The sequence below is a fragment of the Microtus pennsylvanicus genome, chromosome 16 (assembly GCF_037038515.1).
Source record: "Microtus pennsylvanicus isolate mMicPen1 chromosome 16, mMicPen1.hap1, whole genome shotgun sequence".
In the NCBI taxonomy this organism is placed as follows: Eukaryota; Metazoa; Chordata; class Mammalia; order Rodentia; family Cricetidae; genus Microtus; species Microtus pennsylvanicus.
Window position 1 is genome coordinate 26,091,595 of NC_134594.1, and position 13,680 is coordinate 26,105,274.

The following is a 13,680-nucleotide window of genomic DNA, read 5'->3' on the forward strand; positions in this document are numbered from 1 at the left end:
TGTATGTGTGGCTACAGCACATATAGAATATATGTATATATGTAAACAGATGTATGTGTGGATACAGTACATATAGAATATATGTATATATGTAAACAGATGTATGTGTGGATACAGCACATATAGAATATATGTATATATGTAAACAGATGTAGGTGTGGATACAGCACATATAGAATATATGTATATATGTAAACAGATGTAGGTGTGGATACAGCACATATAGAATATATGTATATATGTAAACAGATGTATGTGTGGCTACAGCACATATAGAATATATGTATATATGTAAACAGATGTATGTGTGGATACAGTACATATAGAATATATGTATATATGTAAACAGATGCATATGTGGATACAGCACATATAGAATATATGTATATATGTAAACAGATGTATATGTGGATACAGCACATACAGAATATATGTATATATGTAAACAGATGTACGTGTGGATACAGCACATATAGAATATATGTATATGTGTAAACAGATGTACGTGTGGATACAGCACATATAGAATATATGTATATATGTAAACAGATGTATGTGTGGATACAGCACATATAGAATATATGTATATATATATATGTAAACAGATGTATATGTGGATACAGCACATACAGAATATATGTATATATGTAAACAGATGTATGTGTGGATACAGCACATACAGAATATATGTATATATGTAAACAGATGTATGTGTGGATACAGCACATACAGAATATATGTATATATGTAAACAGATGTACGTGTGGATACAGCACATATAGAATATATGTATATATGTAAACAGATGTACGTGTGGATACAGCACATATAGAATATATGTATATGTGTAAACAGATGTACGTGTGGATACAGCACATATAGAATATATGTATATATGTAAACAGATGTATGTGTGGATACAGCACATATAGAATATATGTATATATATATATGTAAACAGATGTATATGTGGATACAGCACATACAGAATATATGTATATATGTAAACAGATGTATGTGTGGATACAGCACATATAGAATATATGTATATATGTAAACAGATGTATGTGTGGATACAGCACATATAGAATATATGTATATATGTAAACAGATGTACGTGTGGATACAGCACATACAGAATATATGTATATATGTAAACAGATGTACGTGTGGATACAGCACATACAGAATATATGTATATATGTAAACAGATGTACGTGTGGATACAGCACATATAGAATATATGTATATATGTAAACAGATGCATATGTGGCTACAGCACATATAGAATATATGTATATATGTAAACAGATGTATGTGTGGATACAGCACATATAGAATATATGTATATATGTAAACAGATGCATATGTGGCTACAGCACATATAGAATATATGTATATATGTAAACAGATGTATGTGTGGATACAGCACATACAGAATATATGTATATATGTAAACAGATGTATGTGTGGATACAGCACATACAGAATATATGTATATATGTAAACAGATGTACGTGTGGATACAGCACATATAGAATATATGTATATATGTAAACAGATGCATATGTGGCTACAGCACATATAGAATATATGTATATATGTAAACAGATGTATGTGTGGATACAGCACATATAGAATATATGTATATATGTAAACAGATGTATATGTGGATACAGCACATATAGAATATATGTATATATGTAAACAGATGTATATGTGGATACAGTACATATAGAATATATGTATACATGTAAACAGATGTATGTGTGGACACAGCACATATAGGATATATGTATATATGTAAACAGATGTATGTGTGGACACAGCACATATAGAATATATGTATATATGTATGTAAACAGATGCATATGTGGCTACAGCACATATAGAATATATGTATGTATGTAAACAGATGTGTGTGTGGATACAGTACATATAGAATATATGTATATATGTAAACAGATGTATATGTGGATCCAGTACATATAGAATATGTGTATATATGTAAACAGATGTATGTGTGGATACAGTACATATAGAATATATGTAAACAGATGTATGTGTGGATACAGTACATATAGAATATATGTAAACAGATGTATGTGTGGATACAGTACATATAGAATATATGTATATATGTAAGCAGATGTATATGTGGATACAGTACATATAGAATATATGTATATATGTAAGCAGATGTATATGTGGATACAGTATATACAGAAAAGAGAACAAGAAAGGCAAAGTTCTGTGGGTGAACCTAAACATGGGAGATCTGGCCCTGCTCCTCAGCTGACATATGGTGGTGTGGTTGGGGGAGAGATCGCTCCCTTTGAATCCTATGGCAGGTGGCCCTGAAGGTGTAGGAGTGGGAGAATGACCCTGAGGGCATGAAAGCAGGAGAACTGACCCCTCCCCTTGCTCCTCAAACCACCCAGGCCAGTGCTGGAGAGCTCACCCTGGTGCTTAGGACAGTGGAGAGCTGACTGGCTGACCAACCCTGCAACTACCTATGCCCAGGACCATGGGCTGTGAGTTGGCCCACCCCAACATCTACCCATCTATGATAGCACATGAAGTGACCGGTCCTTCAGGATCTCCATGCCATAGGACAGCAGCAGAATAACCAAGAGGAGTTCCAGGGAGGTCCCAGCATTGACAGTGTAGTACAAACCGGAGGCCTAGAACCAGACCAATGACTCTCTGCAGTGAACATGTCTAAGTAAAGATACATGGATAACAGGGTTTACTGCGTGGTTCACTGTGTAACACTACAGCTTCAATGGTGAGATTTTTCCTTTTTCTGTTTTTCTCTTAATTTTTTTTTCTTTTTGCAAGGGGAGAGTTTGCAAGGCAGAGGGCAGATACAAAGGGACAGGGAAATGAATGGGATGGAGACGCATGATGTGAAAGTCACAAATAATAAATAAAAAGAAAGGAAAAGGAAAAGAAAATAAGTATTATGGGATGAGGAAGGACTGGATGCAGGCCATGAATGGACATAAATGATGAAAGAGGATATAAGTTAATTCTTTTTCTACCTCTAAGCCGGGCATGGGATTTTCATTTTTGGTGGTCAATAAGTTCATAAAAATACATTCAACAGTGAAAGTGTAAAACCCAATGAGATGATCCATGGATTTCAGCTCTGTGTGGGGGCACTCCTGTAAAAAAAAGCCTGTTGAGTTTACAGTCCTTGGGTCTGGGTTATTCTGTTGTGTGATTTTGAGTTGTATAGTCTTTGGGTCTGGGTTACGTTGGTGTGTGTGTTTTTTTTTTAAACTTACAATCTTTTGACTTATAAAGTTCTAAATAAATTTAAGTGTGAAATATTCCTTTACACTGTGTGAATATATGCCACTGTGATTGGTTTAATAAAGTGGTTGACTGGCCAATAGCCGAACAGGATAAGGTTACGTGGAAGAACCAGACTAACAACAGGCACATACATGGTACACAGACATACCCACAGGCAAAACACCCTTACACATAATAAAAATAAAATAAAAAAGAAATCTCTTTTCCTACATTGGTTCTCCTGAATTCTTATCATAAGCCCATACATTGAACCACCCATAAACTTTTGGGCCACAAACTTTTAAAAATTCCTCTCCCCCCTTCTTACACAGAGACCGAGTCATTCTGGGGTTGGTGTTCATTCTTATGTTTATCTTCACCTCCTTTCCCTCTACTTCCAATGTCTATCTTGGTTCTGATTTCGGTTAATTTCCATTGTCTTCTAATCAGTAACCTTTAAACCCCACTCTGGTATTTTCACAATATTTTTCAAAAACTTCCCCGCTCTCCCTATGCAATAATTCAGACCATCTGTTTTTATTTGAGGTATCTTCAGGTGCATTGAGTCCATCTTCCCGGACTCACTGCCCACGAGGCTCACCATCTTCTATTGAGTCAGTTTTTAATAGACTTCCCTAGAGATCATGTTACCTAATTTCCACAAAACGCTATGAGCAGAGACAGCCGAGCCGTATCATGCTTCATGTGAGGAAAGTAGGCTGGAGAGCAAAGAGGGGGCTTGCTTGGAAGGCCAAGACCCACTGGCTAGACAGGAGCAGCATGGACGCAGAGCCCAGGACACTGGCTGTGGAGCTTGGTGGAAAACCTTTTTTTTATTTAAATTTCTATTTTGGGGGATTTCATACCAGAGTATTGTATTTAAATCATTTTTGATCCCTCTTTCTCCCTTCCACTGATTCCTATATTTCCCCCAACTATCTCTCACATCCATCACCTTATCTTTATTATTATTGTTATTTATAGTTGTATAATAAATATAGACATATGCCTATACAAATATAGCCTGCTGGGTCCATTTAGTGCTACTAGAATGTAGATGTGTTTATGACTAACTGCTTGGGACCGAATAAACAGTCAGAGGGTTTCTCCCTGGAGAATACTGATTCTCCCTCTCAACAGCCATTATTGGCTGTGGCTCTTCACCAGGAGCTTTCTTAAAACACTGTGGCTGGGACAACTGGGTTCCTCAGGGCTTCATAATCCATTACTCCCTTTGATTTAGCTGTGAAGTCAAACCATAATTAGCCTTTTGTGGGACAATGGTCTTGTACTCTGTAAAGATTTGTCACTTGTACTGGTTAAATAACATGCTGATTGGCCAATAGCCAGGCAGGAAGTGTAGGCGGGGCAACCAGAACAGGAGAATTCTGGGAAGAGGAAAGGCTCAGTCTGCAGTCAGTCGTCACCCAGACACAGAGGACACAAGATGAGAATGACTCACTGATAAAAGGTACCAAGCCACGTGGCTAACACAGACAAGAATTACAGGCTAATTTAAGATGTAAGAAGTTTTATAATGTCACAGAGGGACAATCTAAGGTTAATTTTGGACATTTAAAATACTGGCTCTCTAAGAATGATTCACTTTGAAATAAAATTCCTATACTTGGTTTAAATACAGAACACGGCAGAGTAGATGGCTCAGCTGTTAAGACGCATTTTGCTTTTGCAGAGAATCCAAGTTCAGTTCCCGGCACCTACCAGGGCTGCTCAGGTCCACTCATATCCATCTGTAACTATGACTCCAGGGAACCCTTACCACCACTTCTGGTTTCCTTGGGGACCTGCACTCAAGAGCACCCTCATCTGCATAACTAAAAATTTAAAAAATACAAATCCAGGACCTTTTATGAAGTGAAGCATTAGAGGAGCAATTTTTAAAATGAAGGATGTTATTTAAACTCAGGAGAGCTTTTTTTTTCTATGCCTTTTGTCAGAAGTCATTCCTGAATTTACGATCAGTGTTTTTAAACTTTTCCAACCACAAAAAGGCCTCATTCTGTAATTCAGAGGACTTTTAGAGGCAAAACAAAGGTTTTTTATTTTGTGTGTGTGTGTGTGTGTGTGTGTGTGTGTGTGTGTGCTCCCGCGCATGTGCCTGCATGTGAAGGAGATGATCTGACAGCTTTGTCTCACGCTTTCTCCTTCACCTTAGCTAGCCAAGACCTTTCTTGGCAGATTGTTTTCAGTCTCCTGAGTTTTAAGATTCTTTTGGTTTTTGACTCTCCTGCAGCTTTGCTCTGACAGCAAGGACCATCCATCCTCTTTGATCTGCCATGGGGAAAAGGGAGGGAGGCGGGAACCAGTCCATGGGAGGAGAGGGTACTGCTGTCTGCTTCACCCTTTGCCTGCATCACAAGATCATTTGCAGTCTTCCTTCCTCTCTCTCTCTTTCTCTCTCTCTCCCTCCCTCCCTCCCTCCCTCCCTTCCTCCTTCCCTCCCTTCCTCTCCTCACAAGAACGTGCAAACCTTTTCTCAGTTGGTGTTGCTTCACGGAATTACGTTTCCCCAGGGAAGGGTGTTCTAGTCTATCAACTCCTCTTGTCTTGAGACTTAACTTCCCACATAGCTGTTTCCTGCCCAGTGATTCATCTGATAGCCCTTCTTATAGGTTTCTTTGAAAAACAGATTCAAACACTTGGATTAAAGTCAGAAAAGAGAAGGCAACCCACGATGCTTTTTAAAAGGATGCTGATTCTTTACCATGGAAGCTGATTGTAATGACTCACTGGTGAGTTGAACTGTAAGAGGACGTAGAGAGGAAACTGGGCATGGGAACAATACATCAGGAATGAGGAATGATTGACGTAGCCCGTATTTGATGAACCTAAGTCACTATACAATCCAGCAGAGAAACAACGTGCACCCCGTGATTCTATACGCTTTCTAGTTTTTCTGTTTAGAAAGCTGTGTCTGGTGTTGCCGCTGCAGGGAGGATAAATCAAAACTCACCGTCATCCTTGTCTGCGAGGATGGTCACCTTGGCTCCCGGAAACTTGTCACCGATCCTCCCGCCCATGGGCATGCTCAGAAGGACCTGGAAGGTCTCCTCCTCCTCGTACAAGGAGTCATCGATTACGACCACACGGCACGTTTTCTCACGTTCGCCTTTGTCAAAGCGGACTATGCTGCTATGGTCCTCGGGCCGGGAGATGTAGTCCGAGTAAGACAGCACTGAGGTCCGCACGGTGCTGGTCGCGGTCCCTAGGGCCCCGAGAGAACCAAGAGACGTCAGGGCTGAACCACTGTTTCCAAACGTGTTGTTTTCAGATTCAGTACTTATCGGATGCGACTGTATACTGCAACACCCCAGAACTGCACGGGCAACTACAGTGTTCTAGCATCACGGGTCTCCTGCAGAATGTCCGCACTCACACTTAATATTGGCCCGCCAGTGTTTTCTCCTGCCTTCCTTTCTACAGGCTTTCAAATCAACGTAACAGGGAAGATAATCCCTCCCACTATTCAAACGTTCCCCATAGAGGCCAAGGCCACGTGCTTTCTGTGTTTGTCTAGTCTTTCCATGCATCTACTGGGTTTTAGGCTTTAGGGAAGTGAGCTGTTCAGAAGTCAACACACTGGTTCTGCCACCTCGGTCCCAAGACTGAGTCTTTTTATTTTTTTCGTGCCAAACACGGTTTCCCCTCCCTCCTATCCTCCCATTTCCCCCTCACACCTCCCTTCTATCCTCTTCCCTACCACTCCTCCATCTCCATTCATAAGAAGTAAGGCCTGACCCTAGAGGGGCTCCCAGGTGCCCAAGCTGAGGTCCCCAGTTAGTTCCTTGGGCAGCTGAGGATAGGGAACCTGAAATGACCCTATCCTAGCGCAATACTGACGAATATCTTGCATATCATCCTAGAACTTTCATCTGGCGATGGATGGAGATAGAGACAGAGACCCACACTGGAGCAATGGACTGAGCTCCCAAGGTCCCAATGAGGAGCAGAAGGAGGGAGAACATGAGCAAAGAAGTCGGGACCACGAGGGGTGCACCCACCCACTGAGGCAGTGGAGATGATCTACTGGGAGCTCACCAAGGCCAGCTGGACTATTACCAAAAAAGCATGGGATAAAACTGGACTCTCTGAACATGACGAACAATGAAGGCTGATGAGACGCCAAGGACAAGGGCACGCAGTTTTGATCCTACGCAATCTGCTGACTTGGTGGGAGCCTAGCCAGTTTGGATGTTCACCTTCCTAGATATGGACGGAGGGGGGAGGACCTAGGACTTACCACAGGGCAGGGAACCCTGACTGCTCTTTGGACTGGAGAGAGAGGGGGAGAGGAGTGGGGGGAAGGGGAGAGGGGTGGGAGGAGGGGGAGAAGAGTGGGAGGAGGGGGAGAAGAGTGGGAGGAGGGGGAGGGAAAGGGGAGGCTGGGAGGAGGTGGAAATTTGTTTTTTTTTCTTTATTCTTCTTTTATCAATAAAAAAAAACAAAAAAAAAAAGAAGTAAGGCCTCCCATAGGAGTCAACAAAGTATGGCATTTCGAGTCAAGGCAGGATCAAGCTCCTCCCTCTTGCATAAAAGCAAATAGTACTTTGAAAGTTGTTTGCAATAATTATTAACTAGTTTTAAATTTTTAAATACTTATTTACGATTCTTTAAAGTTGAGAACATTTCTAAAACTGAGTTTAATGCTTATGGAAGCCTTGGAGCACTTCAAGAAGATAGATATGGCTTTCTATCACTGCTCTAACTCCACGAGTCTCTCCAGAATTCACCAAACACATTGGATTAGTTATCTTGGTCATTTTAGCACTAATTATGTCAAAAAACCATATGCTTAGGGAAATCTATTGATTTCAAAGGGAAATTTGCATATATCCGTTACATGGTTCCTTAACCATTAATATATATTTTCTTATATACTCTAAGAAGTTATAAGTTTGGATCCATTTCCAATTGAAAGTGATTTGTCTATAATTCATTGATCTATTTTCATTGATTTGTCTATAACTCATTGCCTAAACGGTCTTCAGTTTAATAAAGTTCTACAATCACGTAAAAAAGTCATAAAAGTAACAGTTTTGGTTTTTGATTCAATCATACATCTTTTTTTTTCTGTTTATTATCTTATGGACCCTGATCCTAGACCAGACCCCACCTCTAAATAACCCTCTTTGACTTGGAAGGTTTGAACAGGCATCGTTCCCTGCCATCTTAAATTGGACTAAGAGACCAAAACCTGAGGGAAGAAGCAACAGCCTCCTGCCAGACGGACACAAAAAAGCCCCTAGAAATACAACACCAAAGCTCACGACTTAATGTCCAGTTCTTCAGTGTCTATGAAAAACCTCGCAAAAAGTCCACCCCCTGGGTCTCCAGCAGGCAAAAAGGCTGATGGGCACACTGCGGGCTGCTTCACTTTGCTCGGCAATCGCCTCACCTTGCTGTGTGTAGCAGATCACCATCAGCTCCTGGCTGACATCGCCGCTCCTCCTGATGGGAATGAACAGCTCGCCCACATCCTCTTCCACGGAGTATTCTGGCTGGGGAATGAACACGGTTGATTCTAGAGAGAACACACAGTTACAGTCACTATAACAATTTTTTTTTAGGTCAGAATTTCCCTATCTCAGAAACTTAAAATTTCTCTGCTAGTTGCTTTTTTAAGAAGAACAGTGCCAGAGGAAGGGCGGGAGAGGGAAAAGACCACCTACACGAAGCTCAGCATAGCTTCTCTCTCCAGCCATCTCTATTTTCTCGAAAAATACCACTGCACGGTTCTTCTCAATCCCCTTCTTTCCTCCTTTCACAGCATGACATTTTCCCTGGTGTAACCCAAGAGGTGGAAATGCCTCCTTTGCAGACCCCAGGTTCATACGGTGAACCAGGCTCCCAAGCATACGCGTTAGGCAGGACTGGAACTCAGATCCTGTGACATCTGTCTACTCTATCATTATTCTTATCCAAAGGGCTTCTTTTTGGGTGGATCGTGATTAAAAACGTAACAATATACTTGTTCACCTGTATTCAGACAACAGTTCCTTTTGAGTTCTCGAGTTCCTTATTACCTCTGTAATGCTTTTTCTTCCCTAGCGGGATAGCAATTACTTGTGACATAAAAACTATGTTTATATAACATTATAAGTCTCAATGATTCATTTTAACATAGATGAAAGGTACATTAAGTAATACAAGTAGCGTAATTAAGTTGTTAAAAATAGATCTATTGTGTAAAATTTTCGTGATGATTTAGTTCAATAGTTTGACATTATAAACCCCAAACAGATTGTGATATTCCTCTGGAAGCCATTTCCCTGATAGCCTTAACATCCACACTGAACATACTTCCTGATCGTCTCTGAAACAGTAAGCACTATTCTTCTGGGGCCATGAAAGACTCTAGAATAATCCACACAGTTAAGATGTTCAGTTCTCCCTGCCTTGTGGCTGAGGGCGTGAAAGATGAGCTCCTTTGAAGACGTTTCCTTCATGCTGAGGATGCTGGTGGGTCAGCCAAAGGGGAAGAGCTCACAGGAAGGGGCTAGGGGTTGTTTGGCAAGAACCAGAAATGGTTCTATGGCTAAGAGCGTGCTACTCTTGCAGAGAGACCAGAGCTCAGTTCCTAACACTTACATATGGTGGTTCACACCATCCTGTAACTCTAGTTCAGGGGATCTGACACCTTGCCTCCGTGAGCGCCACATGCATGCACATATGCAAAGATATAGATAGATACACATAAGTAAAATTTTTTTAAAAAAATTAAGAGCCAATGAGTTCTGGAGTTCAGTTTTCCAGCAACTCTCAGATATCCAGAGGCATGTGTGCCACCCTCTCCAGACCTAGAGGTGACGCTGGCACTGGCCCTCACTGCCTGGGGGCACTTTATATGCCTGAGCTTTAGATCCTGCCCCAACCTTGGAAGACAATTGTAACATGAAATGCTTTTGAAATGACTAATCTTCCCAGTATCATCGGTCTTCTTCCGAGACTCTCATTAATACATTCACTTTTAGAATGACCCCATTGCAGAGCTAATTATTCACTTAAAAACATTGATTTAATGCCAGGCGGTGGTGGTGCACGCCTTTAATCTCAGTACTTGGGAGGCAGAGACGAGCAAATCGCCATTCCATATCTCCAGGTGAACGCACTAGGAGGCGTGGGCCATGACGTATTTCAGCCGCTGCATGATAAACATGAAGTAGGAGGAGCTGGCATGAAGCCCTTGGTTTTAAGACTTAGCAACCCTCCAGGCAGGAAGGAGATCACAGACACCGAGGACCAGGAGATAACAAGAGTTGGCACTTGTGGGTGTGGTTGGGATGAGGATGCATTGCCCTCGCCCACCCTGCCCTAGAGGCGATCCAAGCGGCAACTCGAGAAACATCCTCGTTGGTTTACTTTTAAGGCAAGTTTTCATAGTGGTAAGGATTACAGCGATAGGGGCTGGAGAGATGGCTCAGGGGTTAAGAGCTTTGACTGCTCTTCCAAAAGACCTGGGTTTGATTCCCAGCACCCACATGGCAGCTCACAACTGTCTGGAACTCCAGCATCCAACACCCTCCTACAGGCAAAAAGCCAATAAAATAAAAATAAATAAGAATTACAGCTATTATTATCAAGTAAGATTTTTGCAAAATACAAAATTTTCGCATAAACATTGTCCTGATTTTAGTGCAAAACCCTGTAAAGTGCTAAGCAATATTAAACTATCCAGTAAATCTCAGGGACCCCTTTTTATGAACTCATGGGAATTCTCGGGGGGGGGGGGCGGTACAGACTTTATGTCTTCAGGCCACACTGACTGTGGCCTTTCTATAAAACGTTACCCAACGCTTGCTACGTGCTAATGTTTGCGTACCTCTATATTCAGACGTTGAATGTGGTAGTGGAGGAGATGGACTATGAGAGGGGTGTGGATATCGGCAAGGTCATTAGGTGTGGAGGCCCCTCAAGGAATAAGTCTTCTTATAAAAGCAGCAGGAGAGGTTCTCTCTCCATCAACAGACAAGGAATTCTGGGGGGCACGCTGAGGACACACCCGGGAGACCAGTGTCTGTGAGCCTGGACAATCCTCATCAGGACCTGAGTAAACTAGCCCAAGCTTTATCTGCTGGTTCTGTATTAGCATCGCTGGAGAGAGAGTCAGGGTCGCGAACACACGAAGCGAGCCCGTTACGCCTAGCCCTGCCCCTTGAGCTCAGATTCTTAATCCCCCACGACTGTGAAGAACAGATGAATATTATTATCTGTCATATTAAAGTAACCCAATCTATGATATTTTGTTACAAAGGCCAGGGCTCATGAAACCAGGGTTAATCAGACAGCATTCATTCCACACTGCAGATTTGTCCTGGCCGGTTTTGTTTTCACGTATGTTCTGAAGGAAGGCGCATGTGTGGGGTTTTAATTAAGCAGCCCCCAAAGGATTTAAATCTCGAGGACTTAAGCTCTGGTTCCTTCTGTACCCTGTGACCCATGCACATTGGATTACACAAGTCAGGACTTCTCCCCTGTGCTTATGGGCTTGAACCGTGAATAGAGAAGAAAGCCGTGTGCCTGGACGACGGCCTCAGACCTGGAATTGACTCCACAGTTGATCTGACAGAGGGTAAATATGCCCGTATCAAGTTCAGATCTTCTGTTATGTGGAAACCCAACTTTCCACATAAATATGTAACCGTGGAAGAAACCGTGAAAGGATCAGAAAGACAATGGAACGATTTCTCCGGTTGCTGTTCAGGTTAACATGATCTTCCGGCCTTGCTTCACGTCTACAGCAGAAGGGTACACACAGGCTGCCTCGAGGAAGCACAAACGCTAAAGAGTACCATTGCTGAACTAGCCTTAAATTCAGTTAGCTAACACCGACAGAGCCTCAGTGCTTGCCAAGTCCCATTCTCAACATGCCACATGTATCGACTGGCTTTATTTTTGTAATCACCTTTGTGGTAAGAACTTCGGTGATCTGCATTTTAGCTCTAAGGAGCCAACACACACACGCACGCACACACACAGACACACACACACACACAGACACACACACACACGCACGCATGCACGCACACACACACACACGCACGCATGCACGCACACACACACACATGCACACGCGCACAGGTGGGGAGGCACTGGCACTGCATTTGAACTCCCACAAGCCATCTCAGAGCCCTTGTTCCATGGTTGCCCAGGGCTCTCCCCAAAGGAAGCTGCTATGCAGGGTGAGAAAGACAAGGCTGGAACACGAGGAAAGGAAAAGCTAACCGATGTCAAGAGGTATTCAGCGTGGCTGAGGTGGAGAAAGGGCAAGGAGAGGGGAGGCAGGTTAAAAGGAAGCTGAAGGCAAGCACCTAAATGACTCCTTAAAAGAGCTGAGAACTTCCCACACAGTCTGTATTAGTCTATGTATATAACTGCATACATACAGTATTCTGAAGGGAGGTAGCGTGACTAGCATCCACTAGCACAGACAGAGCGCACACAAAGACATATATCATAGAAGTACCCATGTTACACCCCACAAACACAACAGGCGGGAACTGTCACAGTGCCTATGAAGGAAGAACTGAGGGATAAGTTATGGGATTGGTAGATTCTCAAGAAGCAAACGGAAGCCAGTAGGAGAAAAGGCAATGGCAGGGTCATGCTCGCAACACCAGCCACGGCCACCTCCATGTGGGAGGATTATAATGACTGAAAAATGAATACTCTTTGCTTCTTGCTAGTTTCAGATTTGTAGAGGCAAAAAAGCAGGAAGTCTAAGGTCCCTTGGGCCCCTCACACCTCTCCTCTTTCCCACTCTCAGGAGCGTACTGAAATTTCTCTCTGGCAGTAAACACTTGCGGGTGGATGTGGATATTCTTCATTTTGAGGGATAAACCTGGATAGACTGGCTGCATCCTTTATCCACCAGCATGACAACACCAGAATGAGTACTGTTTTGGAACTCTGGATTTTACTTTTAAGTTTGGACGATGCTGCAACTGGGAACAAAACAAAAACAAAAGCGACTTCAATTCTTAGAAACGAAGTTGGAGCTACAGCGGAGAGAGAATGTTCATCCTGTCCTTTCTCTCCGTTACACTGCACAGATGAAGAAAATCCTAAAAACACGACAGAACAAAAGATCTTCTAAAACCCCATCACTATAGGCGAAGAGGAAGAGAGAACTTGGGGCGTGGATGAAAGCAATGAGTGTTCCCCGCCTTGCAGGAATCTGGGAGGTTTGAAGACAACTCAGAAGGCCTTCCGCCACATCCTCAGGCCATGGCCAGCAAGCGTGCTCAGTGCAGAAGCGTCTGAATGCTGCCATTGATGTCTGAACTTGGACATTTCTTTAACCCTTTGTTATTTATTTATCCTTCTAAAATGAACCAAGTCAATACAGACCCATTTTTAACT

The 13,680-nt window shown here is 42.4% G+C and overlaps 1 protein-coding gene across 1 annotated transcript in view; it reads right to left on the reverse strand.

Annotated features, from left to right (window-relative positions):
- Frem2 (FRAS1 related extracellular matrix 2) overlaps window positions 1–13,680 on the reverse strand; it is a 133,036-nt gene that overhangs the window by 56,519 nt on the left and 62,837 nt on the right. Inside the window, exons 5-6 of the mRNA XM_075950736.1 lie at window positions 8,717–8,842; window positions 6,275–6,526 (exon numbers count right to left, since the gene is read on the reverse strand). Coding sequence (XP_075806851.1) covers window positions 6,275–6,526; window positions 8,717–8,842 — 378 coding nt within the window. The remainder of the gene's footprint in view (window positions 1–6,274; window positions 6,527–8,716; window positions 8,843–13,680) is intronic.